At 36.9% G+C, this 26,660-nt stretch overlaps 1 protein-coding gene across 2 annotated transcripts in view; it reads right to left on the bottom strand.

The window, feature by feature from the left end:
- The window catches only part of SGCG (sarcoglycan gamma), a 139,272-nt gene that overhangs the window by 4,556 nt on the left and 108,056 nt on the right, over positions 1-26,660 (bottom strand). For both annotated transcript variants that reach the window (XM_044249413.1, XM_044249412.1), the window contains one exon: positions 20,104-20,176. In XM_044249413.1, coding sequence (XP_044105348.1) covers positions 20,104-20,176 — 73 coding nt within the window. The remainder of the gene's footprint in view (positions 1-20,103; positions 20,177-26,660) is intronic.

The following is a 26,660-nucleotide window of genomic DNA, read 5'->3' as shown; positions in this document are numbered from 1 at the left end:
AGGGGAAGGAGATGGGGAGGAAAAGGAGAGGGAGGAAGACATGTAGCAACTTACCAAGGTCTGGTCCATTTCAGGCAATCCATTTGTGATTTTAAAGATCTTAGTGAAGGTGAGTTTGTATCAAAGATTAGTTACCAAACAACAAAATGACTTCAACAGGGCCAACTACTAGTTTTTAACCATATTATAATATGGTGCTTCTGGAATAGCAAATTTCTTCCCCTTTCCATTGTTTCTAGCCTTGAAGATAAAATATCTCAATTCAGCACAACTTGGGACACATTCTACCAAAAAAGGCTGTGATTAGAATGTTCTGAAGTATACATTTCCATGAACACACTGAAGAGAAGTCAGACATAAAACAACTCAGTTTTTTCTCTATTTTTATATTTTATTTTGCTACTTGGATATCTAACCCTTTCATCAAATATGAGAAAATATAAATGTTTACTCATCACTTATATGAGGAGCAAAAAATTTTGCAGGTAAGCTGTGTGTGTATACACACACGGTATAATATACCTTCGCCCATATTCATTTTTGAATTTAGAGAATATAACTAGTCAAGCATGTATGATTATAATATTTATTGCTCATGTCAAGTTAGTGCCATTTAAACAAAGGGGAAAAATTACTGAAGTTTATGGATAATGTTTTGATTTTAAGCTCTTTCAGGCTTACATTAAGCCTAAATTTTGTACATAGGATAAGAGACCAGGAAACATAAATACAAATTGATAAAAAAAGCTGGTCTAGAGGTAGCACTGGCCAAATCATGCAAGGGCTAGATTATGTCCACTGATAGGCAATGCTAACCACTAAATTATGTTAACTGTGTTGGTCTTTGATCTAAAAGTGTGGGGAATAATGTATTTAGTCATTTAACCCTTATTTATTAGGCCCCTATTATGTGCATTTCTAGATTTATAGAAAAACAGTAGCAAACAAGGCAGACCAACTTTCTGCCCTTAGGAATCTAACATTCAAGTGACTTAAAGGATGTAAGCAGAGGAATGACAAGATTACATTTTGGCTTTAAAAATATCACTCTATTGGGACGCCTGGGTGGCTCAGTTGGTTAAGCAGCTGCCTTCGGCTCATGTCATAATCCTGGTGTCCTGGGATCGAGTCCCACATCGGGCTCCTTGCTCGGCAGGGAGCCTGCTTCTCCCTCTGCCTCTGCCTGCCATTCTGTCTGCCTGTGCTCGCTCTCTCTCCCTCTCTCTCTGACAAATAAATAAGTAAAATCTTAAAAAAAAAAAATCACTCTATAAAGACTGGTCACAACAGAAGCAGAGCTCTGCCCTCAGCCCCCAATTACATATAAATGCTAGATAAAATACAATCAAAAACATTAAAACACATACTAGGCATAAACAACAACAACAACAACAACAAACCCAGAAAAACAAAACAAAGAGCATTTTCATAGTGTCAGAACAGAAGAAACTTGAAACCAGAGTGATGAATGGGAGTTGAAATGCTGGAGCCCTTGGAGGCAATGGGCAGATAAACGCCTTGTGGGCTGGTATTTTAAATTTCTACAGGGAAGGAGATGTGGCCAATTGTAGGGGGCAAGGGAACAGTGTTTGGAAATGGGCTCTGGGCATACAGATGGGTGTTGAAACACAGCATGATAAGAACCCTAAAGCAGGCTGCTCATTCTGGAATGCGAAGTGGCGGGGGTGTGGGAGGTTGGGGTACCAGGTGGTGGGTATTATAGAGGGCACGGCTTGCATGGAGAACTGGGTGTGGTGAAAAAATAATGAATACTGTTTTTCTGAAAATAAATAAATTGAAAAAATTAGAAAAAAAAAAGTAAGAAAGTCTTAAATCATGCATTACTGTAAAACCCAATCCACACACTATTCAGGTCTCCTATAAACCCAGCCTGAGAAATAACCGTGAATGCTGGCTTCAGAACAGTGCCCCCTGCAGGGCCTGGCAGAAGTGAATGTGAAACTGACAAAGGCAAAAGTTAAAAGTCTCCATGACAACTTCTCCCAGATGAAGAGCCAAAGAAGATGAGCTCCCAGACAGAATTTTCAAACCACACGGGAGAATCTGCCAACACGAGGAACTGGAAATAACAGAGCAGTGAGAAAGGGGCTAACACTAAGTTTAGAGCATCCAAAGTGATAAATTAACACTCATAGAACAAGACCAGAATAGAAAAAGAAAGATTTAAAAACCAGGTAAATAGAAATTCATGAAATTAAAAAAAAAAATAAAGTCTTCTGGTAGAGTGAATAGTAGACATGCCATATAGCAAAAGAGAACAGGATACCATAATGTAGATTTGGTATTTTGTTGGGAAAAGAAGAAATGTAAAATTTGAAATACATGTTTAATGTTTTTAAAGGCATAAAATAAAGCACAGAATTTCAAAGGAAACTAATGACTTTTAAATACAAACGTAAAAATTACTTAAATGGGTGATACAGCAATTTAAGAGCTTATTTAGTAATTAAATAAGATCTGGCCAGAGGGCTTACAACTAATGTAATTTCAAAGCAGTGAAGAACAGATGTAATGTGTTTTGAGATACTTGCTCTAACCATTATGTGATATTAAAGTATCTCTGCATTCTACAGATGAGAAAGTCAAAGAAACTACTAATACCATTGTGGCTTGTTGAAGGAATGCTAAATTTCAATCAGAGATCAGTGAAAATGAAGGATTTCTTTTTCACATTCAAAATCATTAACCCACTAAATTCTGTTCTTGGACACCCAGCGGATCCACAGACCACAAGTGAAGAATGCCCATACTCTAGAAAATGAGAAGACACAGATATGAAGAGGTAATGTTTAATCATTTTCCAGAACTGAAAAATAACATGAGTTCCTAAAACTGAATAGGTACACCAATGCCCAAGTATGAATTAAGACATATCCAGCACCCAAATGCTTTCTGGTAAGACTGCAGAACAGTAAGATTATGAGAAAGTCTTTTTTTTTTTTAATTTTATTTATTTATTTGACAGAGAGAAATCACAAGTAGATGGAGAGGCAGGCAGAGAGAGAGGGAAGCAGGCTCCCTGCCGAGCCCAGAGCCCGATGCGAGACTCGATCCCAGGACCCTGAGATCATGACCTGAGCCGAAGGCAGCGGCTTAACCCACTGAGCCACCCAGGTGCCCCAGATTATGAGAAAGTCTTAAAAATATTCAGAATGAAAACAAATTGCTTACTTACCAAAGACCCAAAAGTAATGAATAATATCTTAATAATGCTGATATAAAATTGTCAGTCTAGACATATATCGCAACTTAGCCATCATTCAACTATGAAAGGACTAGACATTTCAAGCCCAGAAGGAAAAGTTTCTGTCAGTGCAGATCGTCACTGAAGAAAATACTTATAGAAACTAAAACCAGAAGAAATGAGTATTTTGGTAGAAGCAGTGATGGACATTAGAAAAAGAATCAACACAGTATGTGAGAAAAGCTAAATCTGTATTGCCTAAAAGACATAATCAGAGAGATGAATAAAAGCAAAGTTGAAAAAACATGCAAAGTGAAGTTTGGAAGGGAATAACTTTCTAAATTATTTGCTATACTTTGAGAAGAGAATGACAATGACAAACTTAATTAGAAAGTATTAATTTATCTCCATGTATATAAAATACAAAGGGTAATCATTACAAGAATGTAACCAGAACCACTGGAGGGAAATATGGCAGGGAGAATAAGGAGAAGTTTAATAATCCAACCAAAAGTCAGAAACAACAATGACTACAAAAAAAAAAAAAAAAAAGAAAAAAGAAAAAAGAAAAAGCACAGTATATAAAACATAATAACACAAAAATATGTCAAATAAATCAGTGATCTTAATAGATATAGTTAGTTAAATTCACCTATTAAAAGTTAGAAACTTTACTGTAGGGGATTAAATCGCAAATCCAGAAATTTAACCCCTAGCGAAGCAATTGAAACATAATGATACACTCCACATGAGAAAGCAAATCTGGTTGGCTTAAAGACCTAAATACGAAAAATGAAAGTGTTTTTGAAAGAGTTTACTCCCTTCACTAATGAAAAGCAGTAGTGTCCAATAAACCTAAGTCCCTAAGCATTTATTTTCATCATTCTGTTATTGGATGAAACTCTTTTTTTTTTTTTTAGATTTTATTTTTTAAGTAATCTCTATACCCAATGTGGGGATTGAATTTACAACCCTGAGATCAAGAGCTGCACACTCTGTTGATGCAGACAGCCAAGGCAGCCCTTTTAGTTTTTGTTAGTGGATGAAACTTTCAATGCTTCCAAATGCTTTTGCTTGCTGAATTGACTAAATGTACTGTTTTGCTTTGATATTTTATGATTTTTCCTTTTTTTTTTTTGGAACTGCTAGAATTAAGGAAGACCAGCCATACCATAAACTGTCAGTTACCATGAGGCACAAATTGCTTTCCTTGTTTAAGTATATTCAAGACGGTAACCTGTGATAAATGAAAAATAAACATTTGGGGCAAGAAATGTGTTTATGCAAGCTGAGATCAATCAATAATTCATTCATTAATTGTGCATTTGTAGACACTGATTTTTTTTTTTAATGCAGGTTTATTTATTTATTTATAATTTTTTTATAAACATATATTTTTATCCCCAGGGGTATAGGTCTGTGAATCGCCAGGTTTACACACTTCACAGCACTCACCAAAGCATATACCCTCCCCAATGTCCATAACCCCACCCCCCTTCTCCAACCCCCCTCCCCCCAGCAACCCTCAGTTTGTTTTGTGAGATTAAGAGTCACTTATGGTTTGTCTCCCTCCCAATCCCATCTTGTTTCATTTATTCTTCTCCTACCCACTTAAGCCCCCATGTTGCATCACCGCTTCCTCATATCAGGGAGATCATATGATAGCTGTCTTTCTCCGCTTGACTTATTTCGCTGAGCATGATACACTCTAGTTCCATCCATATTGTCGCAAATGGCAAGATTTCATTTCTTTTGATGGCTGCATAGTATTCCATTGTGTATATACACCACATCTTCTTTATCCATTCATCTGTTGATGGACATCTAGGTTCTTTCCATAGTTTGGCTATTGTGGACATTGCTGCTATAAACATTCGGGTGCACGTGCCCCTTTGGATCACTACGTTTGTATCTTTAGGGTAAATACCCAGTAGTGCAATTGCTGGGTCATAGGGCAGTTCTATTTTCAACATTTTGAGGAACCTCCATGCTGTTTTCCAGAGTGGTTGCCCCAGCTTGCTTTCCCACCAACAGTGTAGGAGGGTTCCCCTTTTTCCACATCCTCGCCAGCATCTGTCATTTCCTGACCTGTTGATTTTAGCCATTCTGACTGGTGTGAGGTGATATCTCATTGTGGTTTTGATTTGTATTTCCCTGATGGCAAGTGATATGGAGCACTTTTTCATGTGTCTGTTGGCCATCTGGATGTCTTCTTTGCAGAAATGTCTGTTCATGTCCTCTGCCCATTTCTTGATTGGATTATTTGTTCTTTGGGTGTTGAGTTTGCTAAGTTCTTTATAGATTTTGGACCCTAGTCCTTTATCTGATATGTCGTTTGTAAATATCTTCTCCCATTCTGTCAGTTGTCTTTTGATTTTGTTAACTGTTTCCTTTGCTGTACAAAAGCTTTTGATCTTGATGAAATCCCAATAGTTCATTTTTGCCTTTGCTTCCCTTGCCTTTGGCGATGTTCCTAGGAAGATGTTGCTGCGGCTGAGGTCGAAGAGGTTGCTGCCTGTGTTCTCCTCAAGGATTTTGATGGATTCCTTTTTCACATAGAGGTCCTTCATCCATTTTGAGTCTATTTTCGTGTGTGGTATAAGGAAATGGTCCAATTTCATTTTTCTGCATGTGGCTGTCCAATTTTCCCAACACCATTTATTGAAAAGACTGTCTTTTTTCCATTGGACATTCTTTCCTGCTTTGTCAAAGATTAGTTGACCATAGAGTTGAGGGTCTATTTCTGGGCTCTCTATTCTGTTCCATTGATCTATGTGTCTGTTTTTGTGCCAGTACCATGCTGTCTTGATGATGACAGCTTTGTAATAGAACTTGAAGTACGGAATTGTGATGCCACCAACTTTGGCTTTCTTTATCAATATCCCTTTGGCTATTCGAGGTCTTTTCTGGTTCCATATAAATTTTAGGATTATTTGTTCCATTTCTTTGAAAAAGATGGATGGTACTTTGATAGGAATTGCATTCAATGTGTAGATTGCTTTAGGTAGCGTAGACATTTTCACAATATTTATTCTTCCAATCCAGGAGCATGGAACATTTTTCCATTTCTTTGTGTCTTCCTCAATTTCTTTCATGAGTACTTTGTAGTTTTCTGAGTATAGATTCTATGCCTCTTTGGTTAGGTTTATTCCTAGGTATCTTATGGTTTGGGGTGCAATTGTAAATGGGATTGACTCCTTAATTTCTCTTTCTTCTGTCTTGTTGTTGGTGTAGAGAAATGCAACTGATTTCTGTGCATTGATTTTATATCCTGACACTTTACTGAATTCCTGTACAAGTCTAGCAGTTTTGGAGTGGAGACTTTTGGGTTTTCCACATATAGTATCATATCATCTGCGAAGAGTGATAGTTTGACTTCTTCTTTGCCGATTTGGATGCCTTTAATTTCCTTTTGTTGTCTGATTGCTGAGGCTAGGACTTCTAGTACTATGTTGAATAGCAGTGGTGATAATGGACATCCCTGCCGTGTTCCTGACCTTAGCAGAAAAGCTTTCGGATTTTCTCCATTGAGAATGATATTTGCGGTGGGTTTTTCATAGATGGCTTTGATGATATTGAGGTATGTGCCCTCTATCCCTATACTTTGAAGGGTTTTGATCAGGAAGGGATGTTGTACTTTGTCAAATGCTTTTTCAGCATCTATTGAGAGTATCATATGGTTCTTGTTATTTCTTTTATTGATGTGTTTTATCACATTGACTGATTTGCGGATGTTGAACCAACCTTGCAGCCCTGGAATAAATCCCACTTGGTCATGGTGAATAATCCTTTTAATGTACTGTTGAATCCTATTGGCTAGTATTTTGGTGAGAATTTTCGCATCTGTGTTCATCAAGGATATTGGTCTATAGCTTTTTTGATGGGTTCCTTGTCTGGTTTTGGGATCAAGGTGTTGTTGGCCTCATAAAATGAGTTTGGAAGTTTTCCTTCCATTTCTATTTTTTGGAACAGTTTCAGGAGAATAGGAATTAGTTCTTCTTTAAATGTTTGGTAGAATTCCCCCGGGAAGCCGTCTGGCCCTGGGCTTTTGTTTGTTTGGAGATTTTTAATGACTGTTTCAATCTCCTTACTGGTTATGGGTCTATTCAGGCTTTCTATTTCTTCCTGGTTCAGTTGTGGTAGTTTATATGTTTCTAGGAATGCATCCATTTCTTCCAAATTGTCAAATTTGTTGGCATAGAGTTGCTCATAGTATGTTCTTATAATAGTTTGTATTTCTTTGGTGTTAGTTGTGATCTCTCCTCTTTCATTCATGTTTTATTTATTTGGGTCCTTTCTCTTTTCTTTTTGATAAGTCTGGCCAGGGGCTTATCAATTTTATTAATTCTTTCAAAGAACCAGCTCCTAGTTTCGTTGATTTGTTCTATTTTTTTTTGGTTTCTATTTCATTGATTTCTGCTCTGATCTTTATGATTTCTCTTCTCCTGCTGGGCTTAGGGTTTCTTTCTTGTTCTTTCTCCAGCTCCTTTAGGTGTAGGGTTAGGTTGTGTACCTGAGACCTTTCTTGTTTCTTGAGAAAGGCTTGTACCGCTATATATTTTCCTCTCAGGACTGCCTTTGTTGTGTTCCACAGATTTTGAACCGTTGTGTTTTCATTATCATTTGTTTCCATGATTTTTTTCAATTCTTCTTTAATTTCCCAGTTGACCCATTCATTCTTTAGAAGGATGCTGTTTAGTCTCCATGTATTTGAGTTCTTTCCAAATTTCCTCTTGTGGTTGAGTTCTAGCTTCAGAGCATTGTGGTCTGAAAATATGCAGGGAATGATCCCAATCTTTTGATACTGGTTGAGTCCTGATTTAGGACCGAGGATGTGATCTATTCTGGAGAATGTTCCATGTGCACTAGAGAAGAATGTATATTCTGTTGCTTTGGGATGAAATGTTCTGAATATATCTGTGATGTCCATCTGGTCCAGTGTGTCGTTTAAGGCCTTTATTTCCTTGTTGATCTTTTGCTTGGATGATCTGTCCATTTCAGTGAGGGGAGTGTTAAAGTTCCCTACTATTATTGTATTATTGTTGATGTGTTTCTTTGATTTTGTTATTAATTGGTTTATATAGTTGGCTGCTCCCACGTTGGGGGCATAGATATTTAAAATTGTTAGATCTTCTTGTTGGACAGACCCTTTGAGTATGATATAGTGTCCTTCCTCATCTCTTATTATAGTCTTTGGCTTAAAATCTAATTGATCTGATATAAGGATTGCCACTCCTGCTTTCTTCTGATGTCCATTAGCATGGTAAATTCTTTTCCACCCCCTCACTTTAAATCTGGAGGTGTCTTCGGGCTTAAAATGAGTTTCTTGGAGGCAACATATAGATGGGTTTTGTTTTTTTATCCATTCTGATACCCTGCGTCTTTTGATTGGGGCATTTAGCCCATTAACATTCAGGGTAACTATTGAGAGATATGAATTTAGTGCCATTGTATTGCCTGTAAGATGACTGTTACTGTATATTGTTTCTGTTCCTTTCTGATCTACCACTTGTAGGCTCTCTCTTAGCTTAGAGGACCCCTTTCAATATTTCCTGTAGAGCTGGTTTGGTGTTTGAAAATTCTTTCAGTTTTTGTTTGTCCTGGAAGCTTTTAATCTCTCCTTCTATTTTCAATGATAGCCTCGCTGGATATAGTATTCTTGGCTGCATGTTTTTCTCGTTTAGTGCTCTGAAAATATCATGCCAGCTCTTTCTGGCCTGCCAGGTCTCTGTGGATAAGTCAGCTGCCAATCTAATATTTTTACCATTGTATTTTACAGACTTCTTTTCCCGGGCTGCTTTCAGGATTTTCTCTTTGTCACTAAGGCTTGTAAATTTTACTATTAGGTGACGGGGTGTGGGCCTATTCTTATTGATTTTGAGGGGCGTTCTCTGAACCTCCTGAATTTTGATGCTCGTTCCCTTTGCCATATTGGGGAAATTCTCCCCAATAATTCTCTCCAGTATACCTTCTGCTCCCCTCTCTCTTTCTTCTTCTTCTGGAATCCCAATTATTCTAATGTTGTGTCATCTTATGGTGTCACTTGTCTCTCGAATTCTCCCCTCGTGGTCCAGTAGCTGTTTGTCCCTCTTTTGCTCAGCTTCTTAATTCTCTGTCATTTGGTCTTCTATATCGCTAATTCTTTCTTCTACCTCATTCATCCTAGCAGTGAGAGCCTCCATTTTTTATTGCACCTCATTAATAGCTTTTTTGATTTCAACTTGGTTAGATTTTCCTTCTTTTATTTCTCAAGAAAGGGCTTTTATATCTCCCGAGAGGGTTTCTCTAATATCTTCCATGCTTTTTTCAAGCCCGGCTAGAACCTTGAGAAATGTCATTCTGAACTCTAGATCTGACATATTACCAATGTCTGTATTGATTAGGTCCCTAGCCTTCGGTACTGCCTCTTGTTCTTTTTTTTGTGGTGAATTTTTCCGCCTTGTCATTTTGTCCAGATAAGAGTATATGAAGGAGCAAGTAAAATACTAAAAGGGTGGCAACAGCCCCAGGAAAATATGCTTTAACCAAATCAGAAGAGATCCCAAATCGTGAGGGTGGAGAAAGGGGATAAAAAGAGGTTCAAAAAAAAGAAAGGAAAAAAAAAAAAGAATTAAAAAAGGAAAATGAATAAAGAAAAGTATGAAAAAGAAAAAATATATATATTAGATAAACTAGTTAAAAAAACGTTAAAAATGAAAAGGGTAAAAGTTAAAAAAATTTTTAAAAATTAAAAAAAATTAAAAAAAAATTAAAAAATTTAGCAAATGAAGAGAAAAAAAATGAAAAAGAAAAAAATTACTTTAACTGCAAGACTAATAAATCACAGGGAGAAAGCATGAGTTCCGTGCTTTGCTTTCTCCTCCTCTGGAATTCTGCTGCTCTCCTTGGTATTGAAACCACACTCCTTGGTAGGTGTCTTGGTCTTGGCTGGATTTCTTGTTGATCTTCTGGGGGAGGGGCCTGGTGTAGTGATTCTCAAGTGTCTTTGCCCCAGGCAGAATTGCACCGCCCTTACCAGGGGCCGGGCTGAGTAATCTGCTCGGCTTTGCTTTCAGGAGCTTTTGTTCCCTGAGCGCTTTCCGTAGAGTTCCGGAGGACGGGAATACAAATGGCGGCCTCCTGGTCTCCGGCCCGGAGGAGCCGAGAGCCCGGGGCCCCACTTCTCAGTGCGCCCTCAGAGAACAGCGCCCAGTAATTCCCGTCTGCCTGATCTCCGCCCGAGCTCCAAGCTCACCGAGCTTGCAGCCGGTTCAAGGTACCCCCGAACTGCGAGCTTACTGTCGGCTCTGTCTCTGCAGCCAGCTTTCTTGCTCCAATACCCGCAAGCTCTGCACCACTCAGACACCCCTGATCCTTCTGTGACCCTGCGGGACCTGAGGCCATGCTGAACCCGCGTGGGCTTCGCCCCGGTTTAGCCTCTGGAGCAATGTCCCTCAGCGGAACAGACTTTTAAAAGTCCTGATTTTGTGCTCCGTTGCTCCGCCGCTTGCCGGGAGCCGGCCCCTCCCCCCGGGGTCTATCTTCCCGTCACTTTGGATTCACTTCTCCGCCAGTCCTACCTTTCAGAAAGTGGTTGTTTTTCTGTTACTAGAATTGCTGTTCTTCTCTTCGATCTGGCGATGGATTTGCAGGTGTTTGCAATCTTTAGATAAGCTCTCTAGCTGATCTCCTGCTAGCTGAAGTAGTCTCAGCCTGCTACTTCTCTGCCATCTTGACTCCTCCCCGACACTGATTTTTTTTTAATCAATGAATTGTTTAAAAAAAAACACTAAAACAGAAGGAATTAAATTCCCAAGATACCACTTTCAGACCGTTACACAACTAGATAAAATTATTAATTTCCTAGAGAAATACAGGTGGTCAAAATTGACCCTTATTAAACATACAGGTTTAAAAAGACAAATTTCCATAAAAGAAGGATTACACTATTAAGGAATTATTTTTTAAAAATTCATCAGACCCATATGATTTCACAGAGAATTCCATGAAACCTTTAGAGATCAGAGCATCCAACTGTCCAAAAATTATTCCAGAACATTGATAATGAAGGAAATCCTCCTAATTTAGGAAATCCTCCTAATACTCCTATTCACCGAAGCATGAATAACATCGTTACCTAAACTTTACAAAAAACAGCACACCAAAAAGAAAGCTGCAGACCAATATCATTTATGTATAGAAGTATGAAGATTCTAAATAAAATATTAGCAGGTAGAATTGAACATCATTGTAAGGAAAGAACATACTGTGACCAAGGAAAATTCATTCAATGAGTGCAAAATTGTTCCAGTATTAGAAAATCCATTAACATAATACACTGTATTAATACACCTAAAGGATATATAAATATAAATATCATCATAAATGCTAATGAACCTTTGAGAAAATTTAACAGCCATTCAATACAAAATAGAAACTGATATTTATTTATTTGTTTTTTTAATAAAATATACATTCACATCATCTTACTTAATAGAGGAACACCAATTGCATTTCCCTTCAGGCTGGGAAAAAGCAAGGATGCATACTACCTCCACTTGTTTCTCAACTGCTCTACTGATACTGGGACATGGAGTGAGATAAATCAGTTGGAGACACAGAGTTGGAAAAGAAGGTGTAAAAGTATGTTTGCAGATGCTAGGACTGCGTACCTAAAAAATCCCAAGAAGCCAACATAAAATGGACTCAAAGAATAAAAAGTTCAGTAAGGTTCTTTAAATAAAAGTAATACACAGCAATCAGTGGCTTTCATATCCAAAACAATACTTTGTCAGAGGATTATGATGGTAGATAGGATAAAACCTCATTTATAATTGAGACAAAGATAAGCAGAGATGCTTAGGGATAAACTTAACATGAATTATGTAAACTCATTAAACTTATTCTTGTTAAACTTAACTAGAAATATGTCAGAAAACTTTTAAGTTCTCCTGAAAGGACAAAAATAGACTTTAATGAATAGAAAAACACCCTATGTTTTTGGATAAATGATGCCAGTTTGCCCTAATTTATGAATTAAACATAATCCTAATAAAAGAATATGCTTTTTCTTGAACTAAACAAGTTAACACTCAAGTTCATATGGAATAATAAGCAAGAACTGACAGAGAGATGTTGAAAGAGTCAGTACAAGGGTATGTGGATGTGTGTGTGTGAGAGAGAGAGAGATACAAAGAGAGAGAATAATCCTATTTGATCTTAAAATATCTTCTAAATCCTGTTTAACAAGGTTGGTACTGGGATCTGAATAGAAAGTCTAGCAAATAGAGCAGAAAACATACAAACAGACCCATGTGAATACGGAAATTTAATACATGATAAAGGTTGTACTTCAAATTGTAGCAGCAAAGGTAGAATTTCTAGTTAATAATCTAATTGTTGGAACCTCTGTTTGGCCAACTAGAAAAGATAAAATTAGATGCAGACCTTACACCTTATACCTCACACAAGAATAACCTCTAAATGTATCAGGGATCTACAATTATCTTTTTTTTTTAAGATTTTATTTATTTATTCATGAGCGACAGAGAGAGAGGAATGCAGAGGGAGAAGCAGGCTCCCTGCTGAGCAGGGAGCCCAATGTGGGACTGGATCCTAACACCATGGGATCATGACCTGAGCTGAAGGGAGACGCTTAACCGACTGAGTCCCTATTTAAGGCACCTTCTACAATCTATCTTGATATAAAAGGGAAAGCCAGACCAGTAATGGGGCTGACAACTTCCTCTTTCTGTAAGGAAAGTTTCAAACTATGGTTTAAAATCCAGATTTAATAAAAAAAAAAGAATAATTTTGAGTATATAAACATAAAAAATTAGTAGAAAGTATTAATAGGAAAAATGCTAATATTCAGAATATATATACATTTTAACCCCTATAAATCTGCTTTACAAATAACTAAAGAAGCAGAGCAGATGGAGTAAATTCCAGAAGCAGCAGCCTTAATAACAGAACAAAAATATGAAAGATGCTTAACCACCGTAGACACCAGGGAAATGAAATATAAAATAACACATGATAACACTCATCAGCATGAAAAAGTTCATAAAGTCTGACACTGAAATGCTGGTAAAAGGTGAGAAAAGAGACTCACACTGCTCACGGAATTATAAATCAGCACAAAGCACCTGGAGGTATGCTGGCCAAGTTTGGCAAAGTTTAGTATGTTCACATCAGAAACCAACACTCTATGAAACTTGGTAGAAGAGTCAACCCAGAGCAGTGCTCTTCATGGCTCTCTGAAAGAAGTCTGAAAAACTAGGTGCCCATTAGCATTTTTAGGTTCACACTGTGTTTTACATAAATTTAAGTATTTGCAAAAGATACCATTTCTGTCACATTAGAAACACTGTCATTTTGAAAGAAAACTCATCATTTTACAGTGTATTTGATGGAATCTAAAAGTCATGGGGTGTTGATTCCCACCAGCTTTGCGTTATGATCCAATATGTTAAAATTTTTTTGCTTAAGTTTTCCAGCTTTGACTGAGAGCTTTTGGACTGGGAACTCTTTCATTTGGCCCCTTGTCCTTTTGATGTACTCTTGCTGTTTTGATTTTTGAGCACATCTCATTCACTGGTGCTGCAAAATGCTCCAAATTTATGCTCTACATTCACTGCCCCAGTCCTAGAATTTGCCACTGCTCTGAAGAATCCTGATTCCTTTTATTGCAGAATGGTATGAGAAAGCAAGGACTGTGGGCACCTGGATGGCTCAGTCAGTTAAGCGACTGCCTTTGGCTCAGGTCATGACCCTGGGGTCCTAGGATGGAGCTCTATGTTCTGGCTCCCAGCAGCTCAGCAGGTGTCTGCTTCTCCCTCTGCCCCTCCCCCTGCTCTCCCTTTTGGTAGCTCTCTGTTTCAAATGAATAAATAAAATCTTAAAAACAAACAAACAAACCAAGTACTCATTGCCACTGATTTTATTTTCATTACTTGATCTCTCATTTCTAGAATTTGAATTTTGTTATTTTCCAAATCTGCCATTTTCATACTATTTTGACTTTGCCTTATCTTTATATTCAGTTTTTTGTCCTCTTTGAGCATTTTATTCATGTTTGTTTTAAAATCTCTTACTTTGCTCTACTACTTAGAGTTTTAGGGGATAACTTGGTTGTAGTGGCTGCTGACTTTTTGTCTTTTCATTATTATATTATTATTACAGTAAACTCATTTTCAGCAGGGGATTTTACTATAGGTGTTTTTATGTCATGGGTAATGGGATAATTTCTTCACTGTAGCTTGGCTTTAATGTAGTTAACGTTAATTTTCTAGATTTGAGCTCTTATACAATGAGGTAGTATGGGTTTAGTCCTCTGATCTTAGCCAAAGCAAAGGCCTATCATTCACGATTTCTTGTGGGTAACTCAACCCATGGACCAAGATGGGTTCACAGTATCTTTAGACTACTAGGTAAATTGTTTCAAACATCTTTCATGGGTACCAGGGTTTACAAGGTATCTCAGTCTGTGCATTTCACGTGCTCTCTCTCTCTCTCTCTCTCTCTCTCACACACACACACACACACACACACAGCTATGCCTTGGTATCACAGTCCTGTAATCTATTTAAATCCCAGCCTCATGGATCGAAAAAATAAACATTGTTAAAATGTCTATACTGCCTAGAGCAATCTATACCTTCAATGCCATTCTGATCAAAATTCCACCAGCAGTTTTCAAAGAGCTGGAGCAAACCATCCTAAAATTTGTATGGAATCAGAAGAGACCCTGAATTGCTAAGGAAATGTTGAAAAAGAAAAACAAATTTGGGGCATCACTTTGCCTGATTTCAAGCTTTACTACAAAGCTGTGATCACCAAGACAGCACGGTACTGGCATAAAAACAGACACATAGACCTGTGGAACAGAGTAGAGAGCCCAGATATGGACCTTCAACTCTATGGTCAAATAATCTTTGACAAAGCAGGAAAAAATATACAGTGGAAAAAAGACAGTCTCTTCAATAAATCGTGCTGAGAAAATTGAACAGCTATATGAAGAAGAACGAAACTCGACCATTCTCTTACACCGTACACAAAGATAAACTTGAAATGGATAAAAGACCTCAACGTGAGACAGGAATCCATCAGAATCATAGAGGAGAACATAGGCAGTAACCTCTTCGATATCAGCCACAGCGGCTTCTTTAAGATATGCCTCCAAAGGCAAAGGAAACAAAAGTGAATGAATTTTTGGGAAATTCAAAGGGGAATCCTCTTCTTGGCTAAATAAATCCACAAATACATTCAGACAAAATGTTCAGAAACAAATTCTTCATGTTTCATACATTTTTATGAATTGAAGCTTCATGATGTTACTTTTGAAAATGTAATATTATGTATATGGACATATCTGTATATCTGGTTGTTTATTTATTTATTTATTTAAATTTATTTGACGGAGATCACAAGTAGGCAGAGAGGCAGACAGAGAGAGAGGAAGAAGCAGGCTCCCCATGGAGCATAGAGCCTGATGCGGGCTGGATCCCAAGATGCTGGGATCATGACCAGAGCCAAAGGTGAAGGCTTTTAACCCACTGAGCCACCCAGGTGCCATGTATATATGGATTTTTTTTCCAATTTATTTTCAGAAAAACATTATTCATTATTTTTTCACCACACCTAGTGCTCCATGCAAGCCGTGCCCTCTATAATACCCACCACCTGGTACCCCAACCTCCCACCACCCCCCCGCCACTTCAAACCCCTCAGACTGTTTTTCAGAGTCCATAGTCTTTCATGGTTCACCTCCCCTTCCAATTTACCCAAATTCCCTACTCCTCTCTAACGCCCCTTGTCCTCCATGCTATTTGTTATGCTCCACAAATAAGTGAAACCATATGATAATTGACTCTCTCTGCTTGACTTATTTCACTCAGCATCATCTCTTCCAGTCCCGTCCATGTTGCTACAAAAGTTGGGTATTCATCCTTTCTGATGGAGGCATAATACTCCATAGTGTATATGGACCACATCTTCCTTATCCATTCATCCGTTGAAGGGCATCTTGGTTCTTTCCATAGTTTGGCGACTGTGGCCATTGCTGCTATAAACATTGGGGTAGAGATGGCCCTTCTTTTCACGACATCTGTGTCTTTGGGGTAAATACCCAGGAGTGCAATTGCAGGGTCATAGGGAAGCTCTATTTTTAATTTCTTGAGGAATCTCCACACTGTTCTCCAAAGAGACTGCTCCAACTTGTATTCCCACCAACAGTGTAAGAGGGTTCCCCTTTCTCCACATCCTCTCCAACACATGTTGTTTCCTGTTTTGTTAATTTTGGCCATTCTAACTGGTGTAAGGTGATATCTCAATGTGGTTTTAATTTGAATCTCCCTGAGGGCTAATGATGATGAGCATTTTTTCATGTGTCTGATAGCCATTTGTATGTCTTGATTGGAGAAGTGTCTGTTCATATCTTCTGCCCATTTTTTGATGTGTTTGTCTGTTTCGTGTGGGTTGAGTTTGAGGAGTTCATTATAGATCCTGGATATCAACCTTTTGTCTGTACTGTCATTTGCAAATATCTTCTCCCATTCCGTGGGTTGCCTCTTTGTTTTTTTGACTGTTTCCTTTGCTGTGCAGAAGCTTTTGATTTTGATGAAGTCCCAGAAGTTTATTTTCACTTTTGTTTCCTTTGCCTTTGGAGACGTATCTTGAAAGAAGTTGCTGTGGCTGATATCGAAGAGATTACTGCCTATGTTCTCCTCTAAGATTCTGATGGATTCCTGTCTCACGTTGAGGTCTTTTATCCATTTTGAGTTGATCTTTGTGTACGGTGTAAGAGAATGGTCGAGTTTCATACTTCTACATATAGCTGTCCAGCTTTCCCAGCACCATTTATTGAAGAGACTGTCTTTTTTCCACTGTATATTTTTTCCTGTTTTGTCAAAGATTAATTGACCATAGAGTTGAGGGTCCATATCAGGGCTCTCTACTCTGTTCCACTGGTCTATGTGTCTGTTTTTATGCCAGTACCATGCTGTCTTGGTGATCACAGCTTTGTAATAAAGCTTGAAAGAAGATAATTTGCCAGTGTGAATGACTGTGTCTGATGCTTAATATTCTGATTTAAATTATTTTAAAGGTTTTGTTTCTTTGTTTGTTTGTTTGTGAGAAAATACATGCATAAGAGCAGGGTGAGGGCAGAGGTGGAGTAAGAAGGAGAGAGAATCTGAAGCAGTCTTGGCACTGAGCACAGAGTTCGACCAGGGCTCAATCCCAGGACCAGCGATCGTGACTCCACCTCAGCCAAAACCAAGAGCAGAAGCATAACCGACTGAGCTACCCCAAGGTGCCGTGGAATTAAATTATTTTATAGTTAACTTTACAAAAACACATCATAGGCTCAAGAAGAGAAATTTAACTCTGGGTTGATAAGAACAAGCCACAGGCAAGGAATAGATAAAAAGTTTGGCCCTAAAGCCAGACTCTTAAAGGGGGAAAACTATGATTTAAAGACTCTTACCTGCCTTGAAGGTGATGGAGTACAAGACCACGGAACCTCATTCCTTAAATGAATGCATGGAGCAGAGGCCTCACCAATCCATGTTAGATTGTGATGTGAACAATAAACAAAATTTTATTGTAAAAAAAAATAAAAAAAAAATAAAAACAAAGGGGAACCCTCTTACACTGTTGGTGGGAATGCAAGTTGGTGCAGCCACATCCTCTTCCAACACATGTTGTTTCCTGTCTTGTTAATTTTGGCCATTCTAACTGGTGTAAGGTGATATCTCAATGTGGTCTTAATTTGAATCTCCCTGAGGGCAAGTGATGATGAATATTTTTTCATGTGTCTGATAGCCATTTGTATGTCTTGATTGGAGAAGTGTCTGTTCATATCTTTTGCCCATTTTTTGATATGATTGCCTGTTTTGTGTGTGTTGAGTTTGAGGAGTTCATTATAGATCCTGGCTACTTTTTAATCTTTGCTTAGAACATGCTGGAATCTAGATCTTGGGGATATATTGGGGATAAAGTTGCTTATTTTAAAGGTGGAGTTGATGATTAAATGAGATAAATTATGGGACAGTGCACAGATCCTGGCAGTTGAAGAGATTCAGTATTTGTCACTTCATGCCTTCCATGCTTACCCCATTCCTCCAGGAATTTTTTTACAATTTCAATATTTTCTTAATCACTTTGCCTGTAACACCCAGGTTATGAGACACACCGCCCACTCCCTGCCCTGCCCTTACTATCACCTTTTAGAAAGCAAGAGGATACTCTTTTGCCATTTCTCTTTTTAGCAAGGGATTGCCCTGATGGGACAACATAAGATAAAATTTTTTTTAAAGATTTTATTTATTTGACAGACAGACAGAGATCATAAGTAGGCAGAGAGGCAGGCAGAGAGAGAGGGGGAAGCAGGCTCCCTGCTGAGCAGAGAGCCTGATGTGGGGCTCAATCCCAGGACCCTGAGATCATGACCTGAGCCAAAGGCAGAGGCTTAACCCACTGAGCCACCCAGGTGCCCCAAGATAAATGTTTTAATTTTGAGATCCATCTATTTTAAAACAGTGAAGTAAATTACTTCAAAAAGGAGTCAGGTATCTCTACAACTTATATTATTTTATAATTTCAAATTGGTTTTAATTGGATTATTTTTAGAGATATTGAATCATTTTTCTATCCTAGAAAAGGAAAATGTTCTTCTTCCTAACTATAATAATTTTGTAATATTGATCTTGTGATCCTTTGTCAAAATTAATGAAATTATTCTAATGTAATTAGAGTCACAGTTTATATTCATGCTGCAAATATTCTGTAAGTGGGTAAGATGAATTGAACCCTCATTTGCTTTTGATTAATATTTAATTAGATATTAAAGATATAAAATACATAACTTCCTAACTTTCATTCTAGTGTGATTATATACTTGGTATAATAAGGATTATAAAAATGATTATTTGTATTCAACTTTCAGCTTACAAAATACTTTTAACCTAATAGCTAATTAAATCTTTCCCAAAATACATTGAGATATACATTACTATCAACATTTTATAGATGAAAAAAATAGTTTCAAAAGGTTAGTTTGAGCAAGGTCACAAGACTTCTCTCTGTAAAACCAGGATTCCTACTGTACTGAATTTCCTCTATTAAAGATAATATATTAAGATATTAATTGTTCTGCATATATTTCAAGTTCAAACACTGAATATAATTTTAAACGATACCTTAGACTTTAATACCTTAGACTCTTGTTTTAAAAAAATAGTATTTGATTTTGTTAGAAAATACAAATATAATATTGGAATAAACAGTTATAGCAATAAATGTCATTCATTCAGTAGTGCACTGATAAACTGAAGTACACATAAGCACACAGAGACTCTTACAAAGAATACATTTATAATCTGGTACTAGGTGATTTTGTATATTCTGACATTATGTAAAGATAAAACAAAGGTTGAGGATATCATGCTAAGTGAAATACAAATACTGTATGATTTCACTTTTAGGACGTGCCTCGAGTTGTCAAATTTGTGGAGACAGAAAGTAGAATGGTGGTTTCCAGGGGTTGGTAGAGGTGAGAATGGGGAGTTGTTTACTGGCCACAGAGTATTAGTTTTGCTAAATGAAAAGAATTCTGTAGGTGGAGGGTAGTGATGGTTGTACAACATCGGGAATGTACTTAAAACTTTTGAACTGTATACTTAGAAGTAGTTAAGATGGCAAGTTTTCTGTTTTGGGTGGATTAAACATAGAGTGGCACTTCTTACTTCCTTTGGATTTTAGTAAGTTAATGACTAGTTAATAAGTGGAACATCATGAGGATAAAGACAATTAATTAGTGCAATAAGATATGATCTGGTAGTGACTGCTAAAATATTATTCCAGTACATATCTGGATATCTTGCATAAGAGAGTTTATATTTGAACAAAATTCTTACCTGAGGTCCTGAAATGGGTCGGCTCTTACGAGGGGGGTCTCCACTGAATGTTCAAAAAGAGCACCCTCGGGCCCTAAACAAAGCCAGAGATGCAACATTTTACAACGATAAAACAAATGACATCAAACTAATTAAACATTTAGTCTCTATATTAAAGCAGATTTTTATCTTGTTGCTGAATTTGTACAGATGTGAGCAGAAAATGTAATTGATGTATAGCAACGAATGTATAGGATTTTTAAACTCTTCCGATAAACTGAGATTATTCTGAGTGTCAGTGGCACTCTTTTACAAGGAACTAGAATTTTGTAACTAGTTTCTAAATGTATAACAATTACTTAACATAAGCAGTTAGTGATGTTATAGTGTAATATGTATATGACGAATATGATGTAATCATCGTAATGCACATAAGTACAAAGAAGGCATAAAGCCTATAAACAGAAACATATTACCATTAAATAAGAGCAGCAATTTCTCTATCATGGAAATTGTCAACCTTCAAATTATCTGATAGTACTTCTATTATTATTATTTGGTCTCAAAGTAAATATTCCTCAGAATCTATCTGCATATATAAAAATAGATGTTTCATAAATGGTTTCATAAAATGACTTTTAATAAATCATTTTCAATGTAACTGTATTTCCCTTGTGTATGCATTCATATTTAATATTCCCAGCTATGATTATATAAAAATGTATAACTGGTGCAACATCTGTTTCTTGTGGAAAATAGAACATACAGTTTGGGGTCATATAACCTAAATTTTAGACAGGGGAAAAAAGTTCCACAATAAAATATCATTATATAAATAATGCATTTAAATAACAGTATAATATGACCCTGTATAAATATTATTTGTATAAGGAAAGTATAGTAATAGAAAAGCCCAGTCTTACAATGTTAACTTATTTTTTTTAAAGAATGTATCACCATGATTAGACATAGTAAATGGTCTGGTCATTTCCGCTATAAAATATCAGTAGTATTTGGATATACCATCCTTCTTTCTCTCCTGAATCCTAGAATACTTTATGATGAATGGATACTCATGTGAAGATCTAGGAAGACCATGGTACAAAATGAGTTGAAATGGCAGTGAAGACTTCACGGACAGAACCCAACACGGAAGGGGAAATTGCTGTAGGCTATTCTTCCCTTCCCATAGGTCTTTTAATTATAGAAGTAGAGTTCGGCATGAATACCTCTGGTCAAACAGCGCATAATATTTACCCAAACATCTGTTAGATTTTTATGTCTATATTGATAAGTAGTAAGATTGATTCCACACATATATGGAGTACTTATGGACTGAAATGAGTTTTTCAAGTGGTACAAAAACAAAAGAGATTTCCATTGCCCCACCTCACAGTCAAACCTTCACATAACATCTCTTTCTACTGCTTTCAATCCATTCCATTCCTCCACCACTGCAAACTGCCTTTTGCCTCAATACTCCAAAGAAGATGCTCTTAAGATAATCATGACCTCCATGATGACACATTAAATGACAGTTTCTGTTCTCATCTTTCCTGGAAACTGGATTCTGGGAACACAGTCTCTCTTGCCATCAAGAAAATGGCTCCTGTGGCATTCCTCTCACCACATTATCTGTTTCACACTTTCCTTGAGTGGCTACCCATCTTTTCCCTGGTTGGGCTCTAATACTGGCATCTCTCAGAGCTCAGTTGGTTGATGATGTTCCCATTTATATCTCTCGTCCAGACCTCAACTCTGTGCAACAAAGAGCTCACGTATCCAAGGGCTGACTCTAACATATGCACTTGGCTGTTTCATAGATACCTTGCAACTCTGCATCTAAAACATTAACCATCTATTCTCTTTGCCTTGCAAATGTGTTCTCCTCTTCTGTCTTTGCCATTACCCAAAGAATAATGTCATCATCCAGAAACAAATATAATCTTTCCATCTTTGGAAAGATTTTGGATCTTTGGATCTTTGGATCATCAAAGATGATCCCCTCTCTCAATTCCTGCCACCCATTTGATCTACTGGCAAGAGTTTATATGTCAGTTCTTAATTTGGAATCATTATCTCCCTTCAGTGACTACTGTTACCTAGTCCAGGTCACCAGGGGATAGATACTGTCTTAACTACAGTTGACATCCTCCTAACTGGTCTTACTGTTTCCTCTCTTTCCTCCAAGCAATCTATTCTCCCTTATAATGATTATATTGATCTTAAAATGTACAGCAAATCAAAGAGTACCCTGTTTGAAACAACTCTTCCATTGCATTTAAAAAATTTTCTTATGTTGGGGCGCCTGGGTGGCTCAGTGGGTTAAGCCACTGCCTTCGGCTCAGGTCATGATCTCGGGGTCCTGGGATCGAGCTCCACATTGGGCTCTCTGCTCTGCGGGGAGCCTGCTTCCTCCTCTCTGCCTGCCTCTCTGCCTACTTGTGATCTCTGTCTGTCAAAGAAATAAATAAAATCTTTAAAAAAAAATTTTCTTATGTTGCGTTACTTACCATACAGTACACCATTGGTTTTTTTAAAAAAATATTTTATTTATTTATTTGACAGACAGAGATCACAAGTAGGCAGAGAGGCAGGCAGAGAGAGGAAGGGAAGCAGGCTCCCTGCTGAGCAGAGAGCCCAAAGTGGGGCTCGATCCCAGAACCCTGGGATCATGACCTGAGCCGAAGGCAGAGGCTTTAACCCACTGAGCCACCCAGGTGCCTCCATCATTAGTTTTTGATGTAGTGTTCCACGACTCATTATTTGCCTATAACACGCAGTTCTCCATGCAATAGGTGCCCTCCTTAATACCCATCACTGGGCTCACTCACCCCTCCACCTCCTCCCCTCTAAAACCCTCAGTTTGTTTCCTATAGTTCATAGTCTTTCATGGTTTGTCTCCCCCTGATTCCTCCCCTCATTTTCCCTTCCTTCTCCTAATGTCCTCCATGCTATTCTTTATGTTCCACATATTATCATATGGTTTCACTCTTCCATTGAATTTAAAACAAATCCTAAATCCTTATAATGGCCAACAAGTATATGCAAAAACTTGTTTTTCTGTGTCTCCTCTTATACCAGGCTTTGTTTCAGACTTAAATATAATTAAAAATAAAAAACAATGATATAATAGGCATAGATAAGCTCAAATAGAACAGCTATCAAAATGAATGTTAATGTTTTAAACTCCTTATTAAAAACCAAAGTCTATTAGACTGGGTTGATAAAAAATTCCAACAACACCTCTCTTTCAAGAGAAATGTAAATTGTTTAATATGAGGAGAATTTAGGTTCAGAGGATAATATAAAGAGGCCATCAAGCTCCTCTTATAGAAGTTTACTGAAGTCATCCCACAAGGAAGTGATGCTTAGGATCGTTGGAACCACCACAATTAAAAGGGGAATGTCAACACACTTAAGAGAAGCAAAGCTGGAATATTACTGGACTACTGAATTAATCAAACTGAAGCTACCCTGACTCCAGACTTTTCATGTAAGATAATATACATTCTTATCATTCAAGCCAGATTTAATTTGGTCTTTTGTTCCTTTCACCTGAAGATTTTTAACCAATTGGCCAGGTCATCAACTGTTCATAGAGCTTCATTTACAAAGTGCTTGGAGATATGTTCTTAAAGGATATGGTGATCTCTTAGCATCTTCTAGATAAAATGTCAAGTATCTTTTTAAGGGACCTGGATTTATTATCTTTGTTTATGTTTACTTTTTCAGCTGTTGAAATCTTTTTCTCCAGATCCTCTTTTGTCAGTGGCTTTGTGAGTGATTCAACCATTTCTATTTCATCACTTCTGACCTCATGTAAGCCTGCTTAGCTGCACAGGTGCAAATAAATAGACTGGCTTATCATTAACTCTTGTTTTCCTCAAGGGAAACTAGATACCATTACAGGACCATGTTTTTATTAATAAAAGTTGGGGAAATGAACCCAGCCTAGCAAATCCCTGCCAAGGAATTAAAGTATATTTTTTGCCAGAAGTCAGTTCTGGTAATGGTATAAAAATTTTTTTCAAGATGAAATTTTGATGTTACTTCAATAATATGTTCTACAATCACAGTTAAAAAAAGGGGCACACTAACTTTGGTCACTTGGTGACCAATTCTATTTTTAGGGGGAAAAATGAGACTGCTTAAAGGCCTTAGTCAATTTCAAAGTGAGTTTGTTATATTATTTAATCTCCCCCATAAAAATGATTTAAAAACAACTCTTCAGTTTCCTAGCTGACTAAAGTCTAAATGGAACTTAAGACTTTTTAAAGAATGCTACCTTACTGAAATATATTTGACACATAACACTGAGTAAATGTAAGGTGTAAAACATATTAATTTGATACATTTATATATAACTGTCATTGTAGTGATAATGAGCATCCTTATCATACTACATAATGGTCCTTTCTTTTTAGTGAGTGCAGTAACTAAGTTTTAGTCTCTTAGCAATTTTGATGACTATTATACAATAATGTTTTCTATATTCATTATACTGTGCATTAGATCTCTAGGACTTATTTGTTGCTCATTGCAAGTTTGTACCCTTAAATAACATCTGCCCTATCCCTCATTCACTGGTAACTATTGTTTTATTCTTTTTTTTTTAATGAGTTTGGCTTTTTAAAGTCCACATGTAAGTGATATCACACCAGTACTTGTTTTTCTGACTTACCTCACTTAGCATAATGTGTTCAAGGTCTATCCATTTTGTTACAAATGGCAGGATGTCCTTCTTTATCATGATAGGATAATATTGTACTGCATATCCCACTATATCTTTGTCCATTCATCTGTTGATAGGCACTTAAGTTGTCTCCCTATCTTGGCTATTGTGAATGATGCTGCAATAAACATGGGAGTTTATATATCTCTTCAATATCCTGTTTTCAGTTCTTTTAGGTATATACCCAGAAGTGGAATTGCTGGGTGATATAGCAGATCTATTTTTAATTTTTCCAGGAAACTCAATACTGTTTTCCACAGTGGTTGAGACAATTTACATTCCCAACAACAGTGTACTTCTTTTCTCCACATCTTCACCATCATGTTTTCTCTTACTTTCTTGATGAAAGCCACTCTAATGGATGTAAGGTGATATTGCATTATGGTTTTGATTTGTATTTCCTAAATGAGTAGTGGTGTTGAACATTTTTTCATGTACCTGTTGAAAATTTGGATGTCTTCTTAGAAAAATGTCTATATGATTTCTTTGCCCATTTTAAAATCTGACTTTTTTTGGTTTGTTTTTGAGTTGTACGAGGTTTTTGTTATTATCACTGTTATTCATTTGTATGAGTTCTTTATGTACTTTAGCTATTAACCCCTTGTCTGATACATGGTCTGTAAAACTTCTCCACACTTTGTAGGTTGGTTTTTCATTTTGTTATTTGTTTATTTTTTTGTTTGGAAGCCCTAAGTTTTACGTAGTCCCTTTTGTTGGGTTTTGCTTTTGCTCTTTGTGCTTTTGATGTCATGTCCAAAAAATCTTTGCCAAGACCATTGTTGACAATCTTCTCTATATTTCCTTCAAGGAGTTTTATAGCATCAGCTCTTATGTTCAAGTCTTGGATTCATTTTGAGTTAGTGTGGTGTAAGACAGATATCAAATTCACTGTTCTGCATGTATTTATCCAGTTTTCCCAACACCATCCTTTCCCTATTGGGTGTTTTGGTTCCCTTGTTGAATATTAGTTGAATATATATGTGGGGGTTTAATTCTGGGTTCTCAATTCTGTTCCATTGTTCTATGTATCTATTTTTATGCCAGTACCATACTGTTTTTATTACTATAGTTTGTAGTAGTTTGAAACCAGTGTGATACGTTTAGCTTTTGTTTTTTTCCTCTCAAAATTGCTTTGCTCTTAGGGGTCTTTTGAAGTTCCAAATAGTTTTTTATATTTCTGTGAAGAATGCATTGGTTTAGTGGGCAAGGATTGAGTGGAATCTATAGATGGCTTTGAGTAGTACAAACATTTGCACAATTATTGATACTTTTGGTCCATGAATATGGGGTGACTTTCCATTTGTTCGTGCCTTCTTCAATTTCTTTCAATAGAGTCTGGTAGCTTTCATTGTATAGATCTTTTACTTCCTTGGCTAAATTTATTCATTTTTTATTGTTTTTTGATGCTATTGTGAACAGGATGGTTTCCTTTCTTTCTTTTTCAGATGTTTCATTATTAGTGTATAGAGATGCAACTGATTTCTGCATGTTGATTTTATATCTTGCAACTTGGTGATTAGTGTTAGCTGTTTTTTTGGTTGAATCTTTAAGGGATTTTCCACATACAAGTCATATCATCTGCAAGCAGAATCTGCTTAAGAATTAAAGAGGTTTCATTTTATTCTTTGAGTACTTAAGACAAAGGTAATGACAAGGAAACATTTCTTTATGCAAGAGTCAAGATTAGGACTTATAACATAATTCAAGAATTTGGAGTACACCACCTTAAAGAAAGAGCAGCTTGATCCCTTCTTTTACATCCCATGAATATTAGGGCAGTTATGAAGTAACCAGGAAAGAGAAAGTGAAGCAAAGTATTTTATTTTTTTTCCCAGTCCCCAGA

This window comes from Neovison vison, chromosome 5, assembly GCF_020171115.1.
Source record: "Neovison vison isolate M4711 chromosome 5, ASM_NN_V1, whole genome shotgun sequence".
NCBI classification, from domain to species: Eukaryota; Metazoa; Chordata; class Mammalia; order Carnivora; family Mustelidae; genus Neogale; species Neogale vison.
The sequence above is the reverse complement of the archived record's forward strand: the minus strand, read 5'-3'. Positions and strand labels throughout refer to the sequence as shown.